This window comes from Lolium rigidum, chromosome 2 (genome assembly GCF_022539505.1).
Source record: "Lolium rigidum isolate FL_2022 chromosome 2, APGP_CSIRO_Lrig_0.1, whole genome shotgun sequence".
Classification (NCBI taxonomy): Eukaryota; Viridiplantae; Streptophyta; class Magnoliopsida; order Poales; family Poaceae; genus Lolium; species Lolium rigidum.
Window position 1 is genome coordinate 283,718,503 of NC_061509.1, and position 23,560 is coordinate 283,742,062.

Consider the following 23,560-nt stretch of genomic DNA (forward strand, 5'->3'; position numbering starts at 1 on the left):
AGACATCGCCATTAACGCGGCCGCGGACTGCCGAAGCAACGCCTCGGTGCCATGGCGTAGAAGACGCATCGACGCTGCGCACGCTCGCGGAAGCCGAGGCACGCCATTAACGCGGCCCTGCAAAGGCTGCAGCACGCCACCCGGAAGTAATACCGCGGAAGACGAAGCAGTTGTGCCGCTGCCAGGCGGGCCCGTGCGAGGACCGAGCAGACATTTTCCGCGACCGCCGAGCATCCGCCGAGACACAAACCTGGCGCATATTTGGGCCAGGTTTGCGTCTCCGCGGAACTTTGCGTCGAGCCACTGGAGGGTGCACGACGCATTTTCGGTCACGGCGAACACAAACGGTCGCTCAGCGTCCCGTTTGAGTCGCGCAACTGGAGATGCCCTTACAGTGAAAAATGATCTTTATTTGTGGCAAGTGCGAGGGTACATGGAAACTTTATGACACTACAACCATTTTTGGTTCCAGGAAATTACAGTTCATCTTTCTTGTAGTTATTAGTATCACGCTGTGGGGTGCTGCTTGAGGATCTGTACCTCGACACAAGCGAAAATGAGCAATGATTCTGCGCTAGTGCTTCGCATCCTTGGACAGGAAATTGTGGGACTGGATTGGGCGTGCATTGGAGAGCTCGTCCACCGAGTCTCCCCTCTCAAAGACGGCCCCCGCGCCCATGCCAGATCCTGCGATAGACACCCAGCACAACATGGTAAGCAAGTTTACCAGCATGATGTTCTTTAACCAACACCCGTGTGGCGCACACCAAAGTGAGCATCAGAATTCAGAGAGAAGGGAAGACTAACCGATGCACATGGTCACGACACCGAATCTGCAGTCCCTGCCCCGGCGCTTCATTTCATTCAGAAGGGTCGAGATACAACGGGCACCTGAGGAAACAACAGGATCAACGTTACATCATTTGCCCAGATGATGCAGAGAACAGTTTACTTGCGGCGGTAGTGCTTCTGTTAGCACTTAGCACAACTACATCATAAGGTCTACATGAAAACCTTGCATACAAGTCAGCAGATGTTCGATTACCTGTTGCGCCAAGTGGGTGTCCCATGGCGATTGCACCTCCATTCACATTTACTTTCGACCGGTCGAGTCCCAACTTGTTGCAGCAGTACACAAATTGAGATGCGAAGGCCTGGGGCATGGATGAATCAGGCATCAACAATTGTAACATAAGATGGGAGACAAACTGGGATTGAAACAACTGAACATACCTCATTCAGTTCAAAGAGATCAATGTCATCAATCTCAAGGCCAGCAGCCTTCACCGCAGCAGGTATTGCCACCGCAGGACCAACGCCCATAACAGCTGGGTCCACTCCAACAGCAACAAAACTCCTACAATAGTGATTAGGCGAGACACAATAATCAGTAATGTAACTCATCCATAACTCGACAGATGCTCTTTCTACACACAAGGAAAGGCAGATGCAGCACCTGAAAACACCAAGTATAGGAAGCCCCTTGCTCACTGCCACAGATCTCCTCATGAGAAGAACAGCTCCAGCACCATCACTCACTTGACTAGAATTGCCTACATAGATTTAATAGAATCTTAATGACGTTTCAGCTACAGACCTCTGGTTGCAATAGTACTGCCAAAAAGGAGTTCTGCAATACCTGCTGTTGTAGTCCCATCCTTCTTAAAAACTGTTTTAAGCTTCGCCAATCCAGATACTGTGGTCCCTGGCCTAATTCCATCATCAACTGATATCACAACTTTCTTTGCCTCTCCAGTTTTCGGGTCAATGATCTGAAGAATGGGATAGTATTAGTGAATACTCGTATCAAATAAACTCTTATAAATATGAAGTATAGCGTCCTTTATCTGCAGAATTAGTTGTGGCCAGATAAAAACATATTTCAAAATATAAGTTGTGAAGCTCTTAAGCAATGCGACTTACCTTTGTATGCACTGGAACAATCTCATCCTTGAATTTTCCAGAAGCCGTGGCTGCTGCAGCTCTCATATGAGATTCAGCCTGTTTAAAAGGCAAATAAAATTAATCACATTTTCAGGTAAGTCAACAAAACGGAAATTAAACATAGCAGATGCTCCAAAGAACTCACAGCAGCCTGATCTTGCTCTTGTCTGGTTACGCCATATCGCTCAGCAACATTTTCAGACGTTATTCCCATGGGCAGGAGACAATCCTGTGCTTTCTGTAATTCAATTACCTGCAAAGAAGAACGTGTTACCGACACATGAGCAGAGTACATGGATCAAAATACAGTGTGTGTGTACAGAACCCGTACTCTGGGGTTCACTTCGCCTTCCCAGCCAACAGAATTTGTTGACATGGATTCCAGACCAGCACCAATCCCTGTTTTGAATGACAAGCTGTAGCTCAGCACCTCAAACTCGGTACAAAGCAGCTATGCGTAGAAATAGCATAAAGCGTATTGTAACTACCTATGTCATAGAAGCCAGCTTTAATAGCAGCGGCAACATCAGCTACAGCCTGTAGCCCGGACGAGCATTGTCGGTTCACAGTCCTCACAGGAACGGTTTCTACATCAACGAAGAGGGAATTAAGGAAACAGAAACCACGAAACCCCTTCCTTCGTACTATGAGGGTGACATATATGATTGAAAACATAGTATTTACCAGGAATTCCAGCCAGCAAAGACGCCGTCCTGCACTCGATTGCACGCTGGGAACCTGGGCCGAGCACCGTCCCAACTACAACGTCGCCGATCTCAGCAGGGTTGATTCCAGTTTTGTCCAGAACAGCCTATACATCAAAATACGAAGCGATCAACAAACTGAGAAAACACATCCTTCTCGGTTTGAACAAGCCACGGAAGTGTAGCAGAAATGGTGATATGACAGGTGCATACCTTGAGGACAGGGGTGAGAAGGTCCTCCGGGAACGTGTCCTTGAACCCTCCGCGCTTGGCCTTGCATATCGGTGTCCGGTAGGCACTGCAGGTAATATGGAAAACAATAAAGCGATTATAAAAAACATCCCATCCATTTACGGTCATACTGATACTGTAATCTGAATAGCATGGTACACCCGTAAAGCAGCACAATCCTTTGCATTCCCGGGCCTCTACACAACTTGGACCTCAGCTGTGGATTTAGTACGATTGAGTATACTTGGTGTGTATGATGATAGGTTGCGGAAAGCACCAGTCCCCTTCATAACCACCTGAAGTCAACTACAGTTGAGGGACTCGGCTGTCTCAAGCTCAAGAACTAACTAATTCATTCCCTTCATGCAAGCTATTGGCATAGATTGGAACTACCGATCTGCCATCAGCGCACACGAGATGGAGACACGGAGTACTGTACATCCCCAAGGTAGTACTACTGTGAGTATAAATCAGGCTGTGGAAAATACCAGGCCCCTTCACAACTACCTGAACTCAGATGCATTTGACTCTGTACCAGCTGGACAGCAAACTAGTTGACCTCCTATAATCTACGTATCAGATCATGCAAACTGGAGCTTCCGATTTGCCTGCCACTGGGGTGCGCGGGATGGAGATACTAATGGCTGGATCGACGAGCAGGCAGGCAGGTAGGTGGGTGGGAGGAATGCTTACGCGACGATGACGACGTCGTCCCCGAAGCAGGAGCTCCTCTGGTATGCGGCGCTGTCCCCCGCCGCGCACTCGGACGCCTGCACCACCGCCGAGAAGAACCAGTCAGCTCAGCTCGTCGGGCAGAAACAAAATCGCGGGAAGACGAAAAAAAGGGGAGATCGCGGGACGGGAGGTGAAGGAAATCTCACGGATAGTTGGGGCTGGCCGGTGGCAGCGGAGGGGAGGAGGTGCGCGAGGAGCACGCGCTGCCGGTCGATCGCCTTCTCCATGGAAGCGCGGCGGCGGAGATGTCCGAGATCGGCTGCGGTGTGGTGGTGCTCGGAGTCGGGGGAGAAGTTTGGTGTGATGGGTCTGGTCTGGTCTGGCTGTTCTTATCGAAAAGTGGAGAAGGAAGCGAATTAAAGCGGTTGTTTTAGGTTGCGGGTAACGTGACGCAACCGTGTAGAGATTGTGTAGTCTACGGCGCTGCCATGCATGCCACGTTCGTTCAGACACGGAGTATGGTGTATTTTAACGGACGATTTTGGATGTATTTGTGTCTTCTAGAAATGCAGATTGGTGCTGTCAGAAACCGCACGGCAGGTAAAAAGAACAGCATACAAATATTACATGACAGTCTAAATTGCAAAATACCATCACATTTCAGGCTAGAGCTATAGAATACCACCACTATACATTTTTTTTTTCGAAAACCATTTAATAGAAGATTTTGGCTGTATTTGTGTGACCACCGCAGCTAGGTGATACCTCGAGCCACGAGGATATCTCCTCCTTGCTACAAGAATCGAATGGATGATTCCACTGGCGTAGTCCACACACGTCGAGAGGTACACTCCGCGAGGGCTTCGCCCTCCAGGGCTAGGCTACCGCGGCGAGAGTAGTGCAGCCTTACGACGTATGTGGAGTGGAGATAGATGGACACGGCCAACCAGAGAGCCGGGAGAGACTCCGATAAATTTGCTCAACAATTCAAATTGGGATCTAGACATTCACATTGGCTCCTTTGCATACTCGAAATTTTAAACGCGCCTTCCGTGTTGTTATATGTTGTTCTCTTTGTTACACGCTATGTTGATAACTCTAAGAGAGACTTTGGTATTCCCGTAATCAACACTTGATTACTATACATGTTAATGCATTTATCCGGTATCAATGCTTCTTTTCTCGTTTGGTGTATATTGAGATGTCATGTGATCACTATCACAATATTACTGCGTAGACATGTTACTTAACATCACAATACCGAGAGGGCCTAGTTCATATCTCTCCTTTGTCAGGAGGAACAAATCTCGGTCTTAAATCATTAGGTTTCACGCACCTTCAGATATACCAGAGTCTTAACCTTCCCAACACTCGGGTTAACCGGTGAGTGTGGATAAGAACAAAGCATACCCTTCGATATGAGTCACCATAATATTTTCATGGGCAAAGGACTTTTACATAATTAAACATTTAAAAACATTTAAATATATTTTGCTACTAACCACAAAGAATGTCTCATAGCCAGTTACTTGGGTCTGTTCAGTACGACCATTCAGCCAAACAATCCATCCTCATTGTTATTAGCATAGTCATGCTCATGATCAGAAAATTTTGATCATCTAACACCAAAGAGCTAATCTTATTAGAGCATAAGTAGCAACTATTTATTTTTTGTTTATCTCTACACCTGCTAGTGAGATTTTTCTTCGAATCTCATATTGGAGTAACTTCACAGTTATAGCATAAGGATAAACTTAATAATAAACATGAAATTATATTTAATAAATAATTCTTATTATTATTGCCTCTAGGGCATAACTCATTTACCTCAACCTTGCTCGCGCCCGCGGCGCATCCTGGAGCCTTGCCGTCGAGCAGGGCACGCTTAGGTCAACGCCACATCTGAGGAGAAAACGAAGATAAACAGAGGAATAGAAAAAAAATCATGGGAAGAAATAGAAAGAGGACACATATAAGAAGATAGAACATATGAAGGTGTTTTTTTTTTTTGCAAAACAATGCAGTACTGGGCCTTGCTTGTTTGAAATAGCGGCCAACGACATAAGCCACCCGATCAGTGCTATCTGCAACAACTATAGTGACGGGTGGTGGTTTTCTAAGAAAAAATAATAGTGGTGGCGTTTTGTACCTCTTGCCTGAAATATGGTGGTTTTTTGCAATTTTTTCATGATATGTTTGTTCTAAGGGAGCTGCAAAAAACAATGTTTGATTGCATTACACGAAAACCACACGATTTTTATGCCATTTTAGTTGTAGAAACATACGGAAATTTACACAGGGTTAAAATTTAAGGAATATTTTTTCTATAAAATTACATGCAAAATAGACCATGGAAACAACTTAATATATTCAAATCCTACAAACCAAATAAGATATAATGGGAAATCCACATTCTTACGAATTTCCTTTGAACCAAAAAAGACTCTCAAACATTTTTTTTTACATTCATATGCACAAAGAACAAGGTAAAGACCATAACACGGATAACCATGGCCTAATATGACATTTGCACTTTTTGCCTTGATTTGATTGTGCTTTGTTTAAAAGTAATATCTCTTTTCTATCCTCCTGGGTCAAACACCTAATTTCGCAAAATTATCGTATTCTGCTTTGCAAATGCAATTATAATATTTTTCTCTGATTTTTGTTATTTTCTTATGTTTACGAAATCGCATGAATCAAATGAGCCCTTATGTTTCTCAAAATAGACGAGGGTTCGTACCCGAATGCGTGTTCTTACTGTTGTGATTTTATAACCACTAACACAAATATCTTACTCTATAATAAATTCACGGCCCAAGCACAAATTAGACAATCAAAATGTGATTCGTATTTAGGGGACCTCTAGCCTCATTTGTTAAATAACTATTATCTTAATTATAGATTTGGCATCTATTGTTAAATGTCGCATTTAGATTTTTGAACAATTAATTTTGTAAGGACTTCTAAAAATGACCAAAGCATAGAAGTTCAAATTTTCGATATGGTGAGTGAATCATAACATTGTTCAACAACTTCCCACGGGCTATACCAGCATGGAAGACTCTTTCTTCGATCGGATATACGTACTATATGCTGATAATATTCGCATCCATATCCGCATGACCGCATGGGATGAACCGCCGGATGATTCGAGAGTTCGTCAGGCGGCCTGACGCCGTCACCCTTGGAGCGTAACAGCCCGAATTGCTTTTCCAGAAACGAACCTATTTGCTAAGCTCCAACATCAGAGAGCCAAAAGCACTTTCCGAAACAGACATCGCAATTTGCAAACAACCTTGGCCTCCCCTCAAGAAAGATAATAAACGCAAACAAACTTTGCATTTTATCTATCTTCCAGGAAAGGACCTGGAATTTATTTCTTAAAAAATACTGGCATCTGGTCTCATCTATCAAATTAGAATAATGTCAATTATAAATTAAAATTATGTTCAAAAAATAGAAACTACTGGCAAGTGGTGAAGGCAGTTGTACAACAGCTGCAAAGGAGAAACACCCAGCTTCTTAATTTATGGACAGACACACAGTTTGCCTTTTTTTTTTTCTCCGAATCATTTTTAGTTACAGGCCTCCAACTTAGACCAACCCTAGCTAGGGTTGTGAATTTGGAGCCACACAAACAAAACTAGTCAATCATACCCAAATCTCTTTGGGTAGAATCCCCTAACATACATACATTGTCCACCAGGGACAATTTTTTTACACAAGAACCAGCTTGCCTTCTATCTAGGCAAGACAGGTCGCAGGGTTTCAGCATCATGGTTGGTGGTGGTCCTCGAGCTTCGGCTGGCGGGCGGACCAGTAGGCTTGCGCTGCGAGCACACGATCGAGGAGGTCCTGCGTCGGGATCGCCTGGCCTCTTCTCAGCTGAGGTGGTATGCTGGCGGTGTGCACCAAGTTCTTCCACTTGTCCTGGTCCATCAAAACATTTTCGGAGATTTTAGGAAACCAGCACGTTTCATCTGATAGAATTAATTTTCCAATCCAGTGCTCTGTACTAGCAAAAAGATATGGCAAACAAGGAGCTAAGGAGGAGTGTTAGGCAGCGAGATATAAGCTGTGAAGTGGAACATTGACAGGATGAAATTATAGTGATGGCTGCTAGTGGCTTCAAGCATTTCCACCAAACAGTTTTCGAGGGAATTACCTTAAGGTCAACATAGGTCCTCTCTTGGTTGTCGCCGAACGCATGGTATTTAACGTTCTTCCATCTGGACAAACAGATAAACAGGCCCAAGTGAGACAAACTATGGTGTGCAGTGACCTTGCACCAACTGGAAGAATTATTCTGGGCACAGACCTTCCAAATCCAAGCTTTTCGACGGCTTCCACCAGCGACACCACCTCAGGAATAGAGAAGGGCCTTCGTTTACGTCTTTGCCCGAAATCCCTTTGCTTTGATCTGGGATGTGGCACAATAGCCAGCTCACCTACATTTGAAGTTCCAGCTACATCGATCCCTTGGATTTCTGACTTGACTTGTGCAGCTCCTCCAAAAGAATAAACAGGATCGCTTAGAGCGAAGCTTGGAGAAGGTTCTTCGCACTTCACCCTGAATGGAAATTAAAATCCTTAGATGAGCATAAACAGCGGAAATCAATCAAAGCATTGTTTCAAACATCCGCAGAACAGCTACGCTAGCACAAATTGTCATATGCATCTCGACAACCAGTGCACCTAATCCAAATCTCAGTCTAATATTGCAGGAAGAGATGGCTTCGTGGTAACTTACTTAGATAACGGTTGCACAATACATGTACCAACAGGGCGCGTTTCTTCAGGAGCTATTACTGAAGGATCAGAATCTTGTTTAGCTACGCATTCCAGTGAAAAGCCTATGCTATCTAGTTTTGCCCCGTGGCAAATCCCAGCCTGCTGAAGTGTCGTATTGTCATCTTGAATGATCTTTCCTTGAAGAAGTACACGGACACGGAGGCCGCCTTCGATTGTATCAGTGACAGCATCCGTTACAATTCTCTAAAGACAAATTGAAACATGTTATTCATAAGAAGGTAATGTCTATGCAACAACAAATTTTTTTTTAAAGACAGAAAAATGATACTAAAATTCAGAATGCTGGAATTTAGAAACCTCATAAGACAAGGAAGCAACAATTGCTGCGTATAATATCAATGATAATAGGTTACTCACAGCAATGAGGTAGAGAATATCTTGCTACACTGGGTGCATGGTTGCTAATAAGCCAATAGTTTTTATAAAATTGGATGCCCAAATAGTGTTTTACCTTCAATGAACCAACTGTTGCATCTTCAGGGACCTCAATTAATACCTCAGGGATGTTGAATGACTTGATGATAAACTTGACTGGAAATAGACGAAAACAATAGTAAGTCATCGTGTCGATGAATTAAGTAATGGTTACATGTATGTATACACTACAGAAACAAATGAAGTATACCATTATAACCCTCAGCAGCACATGGCTTTTTTTGACCAGACTCAGAAGCACATGGTGCATCTTGACCTCCCATGGGGACTGATGTCCCGCTGGCTGGAAATGGCAACAGGCATTTCAATTCAGGAAATTTACCAAAACAGGAAGTAAGGCTATCCAAATACTGTGCATAAAATGCTAAGTTGTACGAACTGTGTGCAATACTACAATTTAATCATCCTAAATAACTTGCGACCTTGAAATACCGCAAAGGTGAAACAGTAATATAAGTAGGCTCCATACTTTCAGTTAGGGTCTCTTCATCAGATGGTTGTGCAGAGTAGCATTCAGCTACTTTCTTTGTCTTGTGCATTGTTCGTTGTGTTTGCGCCCTTCGGCGTGTAGTGGATATCTTCTTTCCACGGATACTCAGCTTGTTACCTATAAATAATACAACACTATTCAGTACAATTCCTGCTATAACTAGACCAGATGATACAGATTAGCAAAAGAAAGAACTCTTCTTTATGGATGCTATGGAGCTGTAGAGGAAACTCCAAATACCTTTATTGGACATCTCTCCACATATCTTATTACGAGCTGCCTTCCTCATCCTGGTGGCGAAGAATCTCCTTGTCCTACAGTCACCTAAATAATGTGGTAGATAACCACCCTTACTTCTCGAGGTGCTTGGATGGACGCGGGGAAATTTTTCGTCATCATCTCTATCTGCAGCATGCTGCACTTTATAGGAACAGGATGGATCAGACTTAAGGCCCATGTGAGGGCCATCCAAGTGCATTCCTGAGCTACTCTCAGCAATAACCACAGGTAGAGGTTTGACATCCATATCCATGGTGCCAGCCGCACTATGCAGAGTTGCAGCAATACCATCACCTTGACTTGTGATCATTACGGGTATGGACTGAGGCTCTTGTTTAACAGCTGCTAACCCCGTGGAGCTAGGAGGGCATACTCCAACAGTTTCATACTCTGGAATTGTGCCCAGACCATGACCCAACAGGCCTGGTTTTCTACAACTAACCAGTGAGCCCTCAGCAAACACACCTGGCTCTTTTATTAGCGACTCCGACGATACCGTACCAGCAACATTTTGGGTCGACACACCCTCCCTCATGCGCAAGTTAGTTTGGCTGAGAGATGCACAGATCCCAGCACAGCCCATGGCGTATCCTTTGCAGCAATCATTCTCCAACGCCGCGCTATCGAGCGGCGAGCAACCATTCTCTAACACTGCGCTATCGAGCGGCGAGCAACCGTTCTCCAACGCCGTGCTATCGAGCAACATCAGTGGGACTTCAACCAATTGCTCCGTTTTAACAGATGTCCCCTTTGAATCGTAACCCGCCTCCTCATCCAATTGCTCTACCTTAACAGATGTCCCTTTTGAATTGTAACCCTCCTCTGTCTCCCCCGCGTCAGTCCCGCTAGAGGAGCCATCCTCATCCGACGACAGAGATTCGGCGACCGTGGCCAGCAGATTCAGCGCGTACATCTGCTTCTTCTTCAGCCGCGCCGAGCGTTTCACCTGGATTACAATCAACTATCAGATATGCAGTTGTACAATATTACGATACAGAATGGGATAATATGAACCAGAGCAGAGCATATCGCAAGAAAAATGAAAAATTAAAATTGTGTATGTACCGGAGCCAGAGGCGCAGCGCGGGGTTTACGGGGTTGGCGGGTGCCGCTGCCGCTGCCGGATCCTTCATCCAGCTTCTTCCGGAACACCATTTCCGGACCTGAGCCGTGGGCAGAGCGGCCGCTGAGGGGATCTCGAAAAAGAATTGCAGAGTCAGGTCGGTGGGGTTTAACCAATCGTACGAGGGAATCGATTAGACGGGCTCGTACCTTGGGAGGAGCCCGAATGGGCAGAGATTGCGGACGGGGCGGGGACGCGCGCGTGGGAGCGACGCGCGCGCGGATTCGAGGGGCGCCGGCGGTAACCGCCGAGCTACGGCAAGGCGGATTCGGAATGGGGTTTGGTCGGGTTGGTGGGTGGGTCGGGGCAAGAACCGGTGGCAGAGGAGGCAGGGGGGGTTGGTCTGATCCGATCTGGCCGGAGGGAGGGTGGAGGGGGAGGAGGAGGCCTCGCCGGCGACGGCGACGGGGACGGGGCGGAGGATGGCGGAGAGGAACGGCCGGGTAAAACCCTCCGATTTGGGGTATCTCTCTCTCTGTCTGTGTGTGTTGTGTGTGTGGTTTGGTTCTCTCGCTGCTTCCGATTGCTTCTACCTTGGTAAAACCCTAGCATCTTTTTCAGTCCTTTTTTCTGTACAAGAAAAATTTACACCTAAAACCCACCCACTCGCCCGTCCACCGTGTAATTCCATACCGTGTACCGCGATGCTGGATTGTAGAGTGTAGTGGGTGCGATGTAATGTGGCATGTACACGGGTCTTATACCAAGGCCGGCCATAGGTTAAGAAGTAGGCAACCAGGTTTTCGACTCGATTTTAAGGGGATGTTTGGTTCATAGCCACATTTTTGCGAAGCCAAAATTTAGTTGGTGTGTGTTTGCTTCTTACTGCACTTTTACTGCATGTAGCCAAAATTTAGTTGGCATGTGTTTGTATTTTACTACACTTTTACTTTTACTGCATGTATGATTCATTTGTTATAGATTTTAATTTTTTTTCCCACTTTTGCTAAAATTTGGTTTCAATATTTTAAGCCGGACTTCTGTTGCTAACCACACTGTGGTTTGAAAAATTATGGCTAGAAATCAGATATGCTCTAAATAAAATAACCATATCCATACAAAGGGATAACCGAAGTGCTTGATGGCTCGAGCCGCCAAAGACTACAACTTTGAATGCCTTTCTCGCCAAATATAGGTTCAAGTGAGAGTGAATGATTATACTTCATGGATAGCTTATCTAGTGTAGATGTCCTTGGTAAATGACCAAAACCTTCCGTAAGATCGAGAAAATGTAAGATTATGCAGAAATGTTCCATGCTTTATGCTGGACATGATAGATGGTTGTATGGTGGACCAAGTCAACTCACTACCCCTAAACGAGCTTCTTTACACCACACCTGTTGTGGATTGCGGGACGTATAGAGACACATGTGCTTTTTTTTAGTACCTTTACCACTTATTTCCTACCCAAATACACATGCTTCGCTAAAAAAAATTTCACAGAGTCAACCTCTTTCAAAAATCATCACAAGCTCCCACACAATAGCTTGTTTGATTCGCAGGATTTTTAGAACATAGAAATAAAAAAACATAGGATTAAAATGTCATGTCTTCTCCAATTATATAGGATTAGGAAACTACATGATTTTGGATCCAAGACGAGCGTTTGATTGCACAAGAAAACAAAAAAAATTATAAAAAAAAGGTTGGAGTGAAGGGAAAATTTCCTCCAATCCATAGTGCAAATGAATCCATTGCAGGAATTTCAAAGGATTGCAATCCTATGAATCAAAAACGTTTGTATTGCCTCCGATCCAGTTAAATCAATTAATTTGGATAAGAGGGTGTAGTAAAAATTTTATGGATCTAAATTCTTCCAAAATTGTACACAATTCGTTTGAATTGAACAAGCCCTTAGCTGGGGTGGGGCGGCGGGATTGGCGATCCTCAGTGTCGCCGCGGGCCTTGTTTTCTCAGCTCCCCACTTTTCTAACCCTCTGTTTTGCTCCTGATGGCGTCGCGACTTATCTTCTCCGGCCATGGTTGGGGTCGTCGGCATCCTCTGTCTCGCTTTCAAAAGAGAGTGGTAAGTGCGGTAGCATAGAGCAGAGGAACAACAGGCACCGCGTTCTTTGGCCGTGGGGTGAATAATCAGATACAAAATCATGGTGGTGGCAAGGCATGGGTTGCATCGATCACAGAATACTGTGTGATCCTAATTGGCCAGAGGTGACCGAGTGTTTGGTGCTTCGAGCAATGATTCGAGGGTGATCCAGCGTCGTCACCGTAGTATTCAAGGTCGACACACTTCGGCGAATCATGGCATTCTCCAGGCGTGTCTGTCGCTACCACGTTCGTGCGTCCCAAGTGGCTGTAACGACGAGTTAATCTGACCACACGGACATGGTCGAAGCAGAGCCGGTCTCAATGCGTACGTTCTAGTAGGGTGAAACTACTTGACTCGGCCTTCATTGGATTGGACGGAATATTGATCCGACTTCCTGGAGGCGTTTGCTTTGGATGATGAAGCTCAGCTACCTCATCTCGATCGGTATATATCTCGTGAATTCCACAGCTTTGAGACCACCAGTGAGGCAGTGACGGATGCAGAAGTGAGGGAGTAGAACTTGAGACGCAAGCGGCAGGCGCCAGCAACCAACTCTCCTGGTAACGTACGCAGCCAAGTTCTTCTCCACAACCCTCAGCTGGCAAGAACAAGTCCAAACGAATCATCCATCATATATATCGCCTCTAAATTGGACAGCACAGGAGCACAAACGAACATAATGTACAGCCAGTGAGTTTTTTTTAGATAAAGGAGCAATCGCTCCAGCCTCTGCATCAATTGATGCACACGGCCTTTTTATTAAAAATCACGAAGTCTGAAGTACAAGTATGAGAATCACATGAATTACAGTCATAAACCCGATATGGTTGCAACATGAATCAACCATCGGAACAAAAGACACCTAAATAGGCTAGCCATACTCTATCCTATTACTTGTGTCGCCACCCAGTAGCCCGGTAGTAGAAATCCTGAGTAACCACCAGCAGCTTGTGGCAGCCAGTATCCATATCCTTGCGCTGATCCTCCGGTAACAGGAAAGCCCATAGCTGTATCCAATGCACAGCTCGATGAATAACCTGCAAAAAGTTAGTACCCTTTTGATTATTAAAAATTATATCATTTACGGTATTCCATATTGTCCAAGCATATAGCAGATATACCAATCCTAATTCTACTTTTATATTTTTTCGGAACTTCATACAACCAGTTCCCAAACATATTGTTAACACTCGTGGGAGGCGGAATATTATAGGCAAAGAAAATCATCCTCCAAATAATAGTAGCAAAAGGACATGTAAGGAACAAATGATCCACAGTTTCATTTGTATCACAGAAACAACACTTTTGAGATCCTGTCCACTTACGTTTGGCCAAATTGTCCTTAGTAAGTAAAACCTTATTGTTAAGAAACCACATAAAAATTTTAATCTTTAAAGGTATTTTAAGTTTCCATAAATATTTGCGCAGAAATCTTGTATGACCATTCATATAGTCAAGATACATAGACTTAAGCGTGAACAAACCCGAATCTGTAAGCTTCCATACAAACTTATCAGGTTCGTCAGTAAGATTGATATTAATGAGGCGTTGACACAAATGTAACCATTCATTATATTTTTGATCATTTAAGCCTCTCCTGAATGTAATATTCAACGGAGTCTGAGACAAAACAGTGGACACTAGAACATCTCTATGGTGAACAATATTATAAAGAGATGGATATTGCTGTGATAGAGGTACATCTCCTAACCAGATATCTTCCCAAAAACGGACAGAACCACCATCACCAACTTTGAATAACCCTCTACTAAAAAAATCAGATTTGACTTTCATGAGCCCTTTCCAAAAAGGTGAGTCCGTAGGTTTAACCTGAACTTGCGCTAGAGTTTTAGAATGTAGGTACTTGTTATGCAGAATTTCTTGCCACATTCCTTGTTCGGTGAGAAGTTTGAATAACCATTTACTAAGTAAGCATTTGTTCTTTAGTTCCAAAACTTCAATCCCTAATCCCCCCGATCTTTAGGCCTACAAATCATGTTCCATTTAGAGAGCCGGTACCTTTTCTTTTGTTCGTCGGATTGCCAGAAAAAATTAGATCTATAAAAATCTAATCTTTTCCTAACCCCCACTGGGATTTCCATGAAAGATAGCATGAACATTGGTAAACTTGTTAATACCGAGTTAATGAGGACCAACCTATCCCCATAAGAAAGCATTTTACTACGCCAACATCCCAATTTAGAAGCAAAACGGGTTTCAACTGGATTCCATTCAGCATTTCTCAATATTCGGTGATGGATGGGAATTCCAAGATATCTAAAAGGTAAAGCTCCGGCCTCACAACCAAAAATTTGCATATATTGTTGTTCAATATCCTTTGCTCTACCAAAACAGAAAATCTCGCTCTTATGAAAGTTGATTTTCAAACCGGAAAGTTGTTCAAAAATACATAATATTAATTTCATATTGAGTGCTTTGGCAATGTCATGTTCCATAAATAAGATTGTGTCATCAGCATATTGTAGGATTGAAATGCCACCGTCAACTAGATGAGATAACAGCCCCCCAATTTGACCCGCTTCCTTAGCTCTAGCAATAAGAATAGCTAACATATCCGCAACAATATTGAAAAGAATCGGAGACAAAGGATCACCCTGTCTCAAACCTTTCCTAGTTTGGAAATTATGGCCAATATCATCATTCACCCTAATTCCCACACTCCCTCCTTGAACATATTGTTTAATTCGATTACACCATATTTCATTAAATCCCTTCATACGCAAAACTTGTTGTAAAAAGGGCCATTTAACCTTATCATATGCCTTCTCAAAGTCAATTTTGAAGAGAACACCATCTAACTTTTTTCGATGCAATTCATGTATAGACTCATGAAGCACGACTACTCCCTCTAGAATATGTCTGCCCGGCATGAACGCAGACTGGGTAGGCTTAATGACATTATGAGCTACAGCAGTAATACGAATGGTGGCAACTTTAGTGAAAATCTTAAACACCACGTTGAGTAAACGGATAGGACTGGTACTGTTGAATTTGTGTCGCATTATCTTTTTCGGTAATAGAGTAATGACCCCAAAGTTTAGCCTATGTAACGGTAACTCACCTCTTTGGAAGGAAATAAAAAGCGCCATCAAATCCAATTTTATTACTTCCCAAAAGGTTTGATAAAACTCTGCCGGAAACCCATCTGGTCCCGGTGCTTTATTATGTTTCATCTGCGAGATTGCCTCATGGACTTCCGCAAAAGAGTAGTCTTTGATCAAAATCTCATTTTCAGCTGCGGAAACTTGAGGAATATCATCAATTCTATCCTCCATCATTACTACCGAACTATGTTCCGGTTCTCCAAAAAGTTTTTTGTAATATTCAGTAATATAAGTTCTAAGGTTTACATCCCCAACAATCGTACCCTCCTCCTGTTCAAGTTGGAAAATTTTCTTCTTTCTGTGTTTCCCATTAGCAATTAGATGGAAGTATTTTGTATTATTGCCCCCTTCTTGCACGTACTTAACTTTGGCTCGCTGTGCCCATTTGGTTTCCTCAGACCTTCTAAGTTTATTCAACTTGTCATTAGCCAGCTTTAACTCAACCCTCTCAACACTAGATAGAGGACAAGTCTCGGCCTTAATATCTAAAAAATCAATAGTCGCGAGTAACCTTTCTTTCTCTAGTTTATATTTCCCACTTAAGTTTTTCGCCCAACCCCTTAAAAATCTTCTTATGTGCCTAATCTTCTTCTGCCATGTGTCAATCGGTGAGACCCCCATAGGACTTGCAGCCCATTCAGCTGCCACCATATCATAAAACCCCTCCTGTTGAAACCAAGACAGCTCAAAAGAAAATCTAGCTTTGTTTCCTAGATGTGCATGATTTCCCGAATCAATAAGAAGCGGTGTATGGTCAGACCCCGACCGAGGTAAAGCCCTCACCGATACCAAAGGGAATTTTTGTTCCCACTCCACACTAGCTAACACACGGTCCAATTTCTCATAAGTAGGGGTTTCTCGCCGACTAGCCCAAGTGTATTGGCGTCCTGACAGTGCAATTTCCTTCAGATTTAAGCTCTCAATAATGGCATTAAAAATGAAGGGCCATCGAGGATTATAATTATTATTACTCTTGTCCTCCGGTTTCCTAAGGATATTAAAATCTCCAGCTAGAAGCATAGGTAACGGTTCAGCCTCACACAAACGTACTAATTCAGACAAAAAATCATGTTTGAGAGAATCCTGGGCAGCCCCATACACCGGCACCAAAACCCACTCAAAACCATCAATTTTTGACTTCAAAGATAGCTTGACACAAAAGTCACCATTAACTACATGATTAACTCTTAAAGTGTTAGTATTAATTCCAACCAATATACCTCCGGAACGACCCTGGGGTGGTAAACAAAACCAACAAAAATCCTTCCCACATGCTAAATCTCTAAGGAAAGGAACAGTAAAATTGGATCTCCCAGTCTCCAGAAGTGCAATATAATCTAGCCGATGTTCTCTAATAGATTCTTTTACAAAAAGGTGTTTGCCTGGATCACCAAAACCCTCACTATTCCATGTCAAACCACACAAAGAATTCATTGCCATCTATGTGTAAAGTTTATTGCGGATTCTGTTACTGCGTCTAACCTTGTTGTTATCATAAGATTTTTTCTTTTTATTTCTTCTTGTCTTGTTTACGACAGGGGAAGTACATAACAAATTATCATTATCATTCAGTAGATGTTCATCATCATCTAGATCCACCACTAAATCAGACGCATGTGAAACAACAAGACAAGGCACCTTTTCCCCTGTAACCGACTCATTATTTTTCAGAATAGTGATTGTCCTTTGGAGTTCATTATCTTTAATTTTATGTGCCGCACTAAACTGTTCCGTAACTGAATTACCCATAGAAATACCCAAAACAGCAGCATTATGGATAATCTGTTCATCTGTAAAGTTAAGTAACGAGTGAGGTTGCGAAGTACCTTGCGCAAAGTTCTCATTACGCCTTTGTGCTAGCATCATAGCTTTTTCAAGCTGAGTCGCATCCGCATTGGGTTGTGCGCGAAGTCTTCCACTCGACCTCACACCTTTTGCCTCCTGAGATCTTATGCCGCCATAAGCAATCACCTCTTCAATAGAGTGAGTTTTAGATACTGGAGTAGTCATTATGGCCGGTACCGTTTTCTTGTTTGCAATACCATCTGCCTGAGAAACAATATAATTTGGACAAGTTGTAATAGTAACATTATCATGCAAACAGGTAGATGAATTATCAGTAATACTAACCATGCTATTCACCGACTTTGGCAGAGAAGACACATTAGTATTTGTCTGCTTCGGTTTAACCGTATGAACATAGGTACGTTTTGCATTCACCATAGGCAGATCGGTAGTTGCATTAGATGAAAAAGCCTGTGAAGACGGTTTGGCAGGGGCCGAAGAAATCTGGGCCTGCGATATTAGTGGCGTGGACGAAACAAACGGCGTCGGCGATATGATCGACGTACCAGGCCTGATCGGCGTTCGAGGGCTGCATGCGCCATGCACCGCAGCCGTCTGCGCAGCGATCGACGTGCTCGTCGTACCCGGCGCGCCGTGGCTGTATGCACCATGCACAACATGGGTCGCCGCGCTATTCACAGACGAATCCCGCAGGCGTGTGTCATGCACGACCACCTGAGCCTCCTTCCCGGCCGCACCAATGACTTCCAGCCCGCTGCCAATTTGCTGAACCGAAGAGTGAACAGCTCCCTGCTCATCAAGGATAGCCATGCCCAGGTCCGAGGTAGCCATATGCCCCTCCACTTCTTCCGAAACAGCCACATCTCTAAAAAGTGAGTCAAGACATTTAGGTGTTGATAACATACAATCATGAGGTAAAGATGTAATCATATTAACATTATTATACCTAGGCAAAACACACGTATCTATATTAACCTTCTCTTGAGAAACAGTAGTAGGTAGTAAAGAGAGAGATGTGCTTGTCAAAGGAGCTTGATGTGGTGGTTGATCATTATCTTTGCCTCCCTCCACATTTTTCTTTCTCTTGACTTCTCTATCCAAATCATCTCCGGAGTTGTTACTAGGACCATCATGATCCATATCATCATCCTTATGCATATCTTCGGACAAACTTTCCTTACTTGTCGTTGGAGCTTTGAAACCCTCAACTTCAAAACGTAGTCTAAAGAAATCATTGCGAATCTTCACATCAAGATTAGCAGGAATAAGAGAAGGATCCAAACAACTAATACGAATTCTTAGCACATTATTGGCCCTTGTAAAGGGTAAATCAATATCCATAGTCTCACCAAAAATGTCACCAAAAGCCCACAGCGCTGGAATTTCATCAAGAGCAAAAGGAGGTAGACCATGAACTCTGACCCATACTTCTTCTGCCGTCCAGACCGGTTCAACGTCCTTTCTCCAGAAATCAAAAGAAAGAGTAATTTGTGTTCTCGGCACACAGAACCTGCCAAAGTGCTGAGCCTTCACCAAATCACTCCTACTTGGAAAATTTACCTTGAAAACATTATCCTCCATCTGCTGAACGTCCCATTGGTACTCATCATCATGCATCAAAAACTGCAGCTCCACAATTAGCTCAGGTATGGTCATGATCCCACCCTCAACTGTCACTTTACCCAACCTTGTATTCTCAACACGAGGCCGGACATCACCAGAGATAGGTAATTTCCAAAAAGTTAAATCCGCATGACCCACTCCATATACACCAATTCGTGGTTTGGGAGCACGCAAAATTGGGCAATCTCGAGTTACATGATCGGCACTTTGACAACAATCACAAATATCTGCTTTACAATCATTGATGCAGTGCCCAGTTTGGTGACATCTGAAACACTCGGGTCCCTTCTTCTTTGCAGCCACAGCCGAGACAGGTACCTGGTGGTGAGTAACAGAATTGGTTTGAACCGTCTCAGTGATCACATCACCATGAACCTGTCCATGACCCCTAGCACCGGCCGAGTTAACCTCAGAGGAAAGCTGTACCGCAGTATTCCTTGCCACATGAGTTTGCCTATTCACAGGAGGTACAGGACGCACAGGTTCTGTAACAGCTGGTGTAGCAACAACTCCCAAATCTGAATTAGCAGAAGCAAGTAATTGTTTCGCAAAAGCCTCTGCCGCCTCTTTCACAATATGTTTTTGGACTTCATTCAAACCAGCAAGATCAGGGCTGTCACTAGGCAAATTATCTCGGCGAACATAAGTATTGGATGGTCGTCGATTGAAATTGTTACCTCCGAAATTTCTATTGTAGCCTCTGTTAAACCCTTGCTGATTCCTATACGCCCCGGCATTATTAGGGCGACCATGACCAGCTCGGAAGATGCCATCACCGAACACATCGGATGAGCGCTCATCTCCATTGCCAAAGTTACCCCCGTTGCCTGCCGTGCCACTCGGGCCGCCTTGCTCAAAGTTCTGCCTTCCGCCCGGCGGCGGACCATGACCTCCAGCATCCCATCTCCCACTTCCCCGGCCCCCCCTCGACGAGTTCCCTCCGCCGCGATTCATGACGGCGGCGGCAACTGGCGATAGCGAGAGGAATACGAGGAGCAGGGACGGAACGAAAGTTTGGCGAAACCTAGCCGACTACGTGGATCTCGATCAAAACGAGTCACACGTGTGGCCGATCGGTTCGTGATCATCGGTTCCGGGCCCATACCGCCCTTGTGAGGAACCGGATGAGTCAACGCCGAAACACATGATACAGCCCGGCCCAATTCAGAAACCACAGATTTGAAAAAACGAGTATCCCGTTGATGCATCAGTGACGAACTCAGATCACGCAAGGGACTCGATCTCTGCCGGCGATGAACTGGGGAGCGAAACTGCATGCTCTTCATCGGCCCAGCCATCCTAGCCATACGCCTCCTCCGTTGAACCAGAATCCATTCACTGGCATCAAAAGAATCCAACAGAAAGGTCGATGGCGAAAGTACTGGCGTGCAGATCTTCTGTTTCCTACCGCTAGATCTGCGTTGACGATCAACATCAGCCGAAACAGATTGAACTGAGTCAAAAAACGCACCTGAATTGATGGTGATCGCAGCCTGACGTTGCCTCATTTTCTTCTCCTCCCTACGCCGCAGCGCTGAAACCTCCGCCTCCACCATCACGCATCCTTCCGACGCAGGTGAGCAGTCGAGATACCTCGAGAACCCGGTCACAGGATCATCATCCTCGACGGAAAACTCCGAGGCAGCATCGTCTGCGAGCGCCCAGAATCGCCCGGAGTTCGCCCTCAACGGCTCTCCGCAATTCGCGGAGCCAAACATTCTCACGGCTGGTTCCTCTTTGTTTCTCTCTACAACAATCTTTGCATCACATCAAGGACGACCGCATCCATCTTGCTTTGGTCTAATTAATCTGTATTTAAACATTAACTAAGAAAGCGTCTGTTATCGAAAAAAAAATTCTACTGCTATGCTATATCTGCTGCTTGCATTCACCTGCTGCAGCTCCTCGGCCAAACTCCAGATTTTGCATCGTCGCATGCAAATCCCTCTGCTTGTACAGGTGACGCAGTCATCTTCCAGACCATTCGCGCAGTTGGTTGCGCGCAACCATGCCATCGTTCATGTACCATTCTGAACACAGCGTAGTTGGTCTTGGATTATTTGATGCTCAAGGACTTGCTAACTTTCGGCCAAGAATCCATTAGCACATTGATGACGTGTCTAACATCCTTGAACAGTTGAACACAACGTCGCAGACCCTAAGATCAAGAATCAAAACCAGAGGTGCTGCAAAGGATAATAGAAGCAAGTTATTCTACAATTCAAAAGTAAGTCGGAGAATAGAAAGTTCATACGACACTTACGCAGAATCTCGGACTCAATAAGCTTTGCTTCCGCCCCAGCAGCTTGAAGTTTGGCATTCAGCTCATTTACTTGCCGTTGGGTTCGCTCGAGCAGCTTATCTTTCTCTGCCAAGGATTTTACCTGGTCGGAAAGCTCCTGAATCTTGATCCCGCCGATGAGTCTCTTTGCTTTTTTCGGCCATGTTTGCATTGAATTTCGAGGTCTTATTATTTAGCTCCGCTTTCAGCTTGCTGGTCTCTTCAATGGTTTCCCTCACATACAGATTTTTCTCTGCAAGCACGCACTTGATGTGAAATACATTATACTCTACTACAAAAAGAAAAGTAATAGAAAGTTTAGATGTTCTATTTTCTAATGATATAATTTTTGCATTATATAATTTAAATTATATAGGTCAAATTGGCGACCTAGGGATACGGGGAAGACTACTAAACTGAGATGGAGGGAGTAAACCGCTGGATTGTCTCATGATTGGTGCTAGTTATTAGTTGCAATATGGGTTGCAATTGCCTCGAACCGTTGTATTGCTTCGTGATTTGTGCTACTCGTGAGTTGCAACTGGGATTTGATGACCTGACTGAGAATTAGAATTAGTCACGCCCTTATTTCAAACTTTCTACTACATAACTAATTTTATTGTTTCAAAATTCTGGGTACTAGCCTTAGTACAAAGACGATGTTTTCTCTCTTTAGGAAAAAATAGAGATTTCTTCGAAGCACTTGGTCAATTCCAGGAAACCATCAGCCACAAGACACCACAAGACACCACGACAACCAACTGGACGGAGGGGAAAACACAGGCGATGTCCTGTTGAGAGGTGAGAATAATTGGATTACACTTGTGCAATCACATTATGTTGAGAAGGTGTCAAATAAATTTGGCTATGTTGAGTCCGAATCTTCCCCAACGCTTTATGATTCTAGCGTCTCACTTCGAAAGAATGAGAAGGCATCAAGGGATCTATTGAGATACTCTCAAATTATTGGTTCGCTCATGTATTTGGCATGCGCTACGAGGCCTAACATCCTGTTTGTTGTGTGCAAACTAAGACAATTTGTGGCCAACCCGGGAGATGATCATTGGTATGCTCTTGAGAGAGTGATATGCTATCTAAAGGAACAATGAGTTATGCAATTCATTATATCGGGTTTGCGATAGAAATTCAAAGGTATAGTGATTCAAATTGGATATCGGATGCTGACGAGATGAAGACACAAGTGGATATGTATTCACTCTTGGTGGTGGTGTTGTTTCCTACTACCTCCATTTCAAGGAATAAGGCGCACACGTATTCCAAGACGAACTTTGACCATAAAAGTTGAGCAACAAAATCTTGATTATATTATATGTATATAGTATCATTGGATTCGTATTGAAAAGCACTTTTTAATGATGCTAATTTCATATAAACAATCTTTATCTATTTAAAGTAATTCTTGGTCAAACAAAAAACACGTAAAACAAGAACGCCTTATTCCTTAAAACGGAGGTAGTAGAAGTTATGCAAGCAGATCATCTTAACGAGGTCAACAATAGAAGCAGGACTCACAATATTAGATACAACAACTATCGAAACGGAATGACTTCATGAGCTCTTGACGGATTTGCCAATGGTTGAAAAACCAATACCGACTATCCTTATGAACGTTGATAATCAAACTCTGTTTGTCAAAGTGAATAGTTCTAAGGATAATATATAGATTTCAAAACATGTCAAGAGGAGACTAAGGTCTCTCACCAAACTGTAAAACTCCATAGTTGTCACGTTGGATCATGTTCCAACGGCTAAGAATCTGCCAGATCCTTTTACAAATGGACTATCACAAAATATGATATACCTTGCATTGATGGAAAAAGATTTGAGACTCACGTGAGTTGCCGAGGGGGTAATCCAACCTATGTGATTGGATATCCCGTGATTAGGACTTGGAAAAACAAGTCCGAGCAACTAAGTTGACTGAAACTATATACTCCCACTTTGTTGTAGATGCAAATTCT

The 23,560-nt window shown here is 43.9% G+C and overlaps 2 protein-coding genes across 2 annotated transcripts; both read right to left on the reverse strand.

The window, feature by feature from the left end:
• Positions 1-389: 389 nt before the first annotated feature.
• LOC124691063 (3-ketoacyl-CoA thiolase 2, peroxisomal-like) lies at positions 390-3,841 on the reverse strand. The gene is made up of 14 exons (XM_047224347.1): positions 3,761-3,841; positions 3,573-3,649; positions 2,862-2,946; positions 2,629-2,755; positions 2,433-2,531; positions 2,276-2,343; positions 2,090-2,197; positions 1,924-2,001; positions 1,640-1,772; positions 1,457-1,553; positions 1,234-1,357; positions 1,046-1,154; positions 808-891; positions 390-687 (listed from the first exon to the last, which is right to left on the reverse strand). The coding sequence occupies exons 1-14, from the start codon at positions 3,839-3,841 to the stop codon at positions 575-577; spliced, it is 1,383 nt and encodes a 460-aa protein (XP_047080303.1). The 3' UTR covers positions 390-574.
• A 3,221-nt stretch (positions 3,842-7,062) lies between these two features.
• On the reverse strand, positions 7,063-10,749 carry LOC124688970 (telomere-binding protein 1-like). Its single transcript, XM_047222584.1, has 9 exons — positions 10,639-10,749; positions 9,535-10,519; positions 9,274-9,411; positions 8,995-9,087; positions 8,821-8,900; positions 8,308-8,552; positions 7,876-8,127; positions 7,723-7,786; positions 7,063-7,487 (listed from the first exon to the last, which is right to left on the reverse strand). Exons 1-9 carry the CDS (start codon positions 10,726-10,728, stop codon positions 7,332-7,334), a joined length of 2,103 nt encoding a protein of 700 aa, XP_047078540.1. The 5' UTR covers positions 10,729-10,749; the 3' UTR covers positions 7,063-7,331.
• Positions 10,750-23,560: the final 12,811 nt, after the last annotated feature.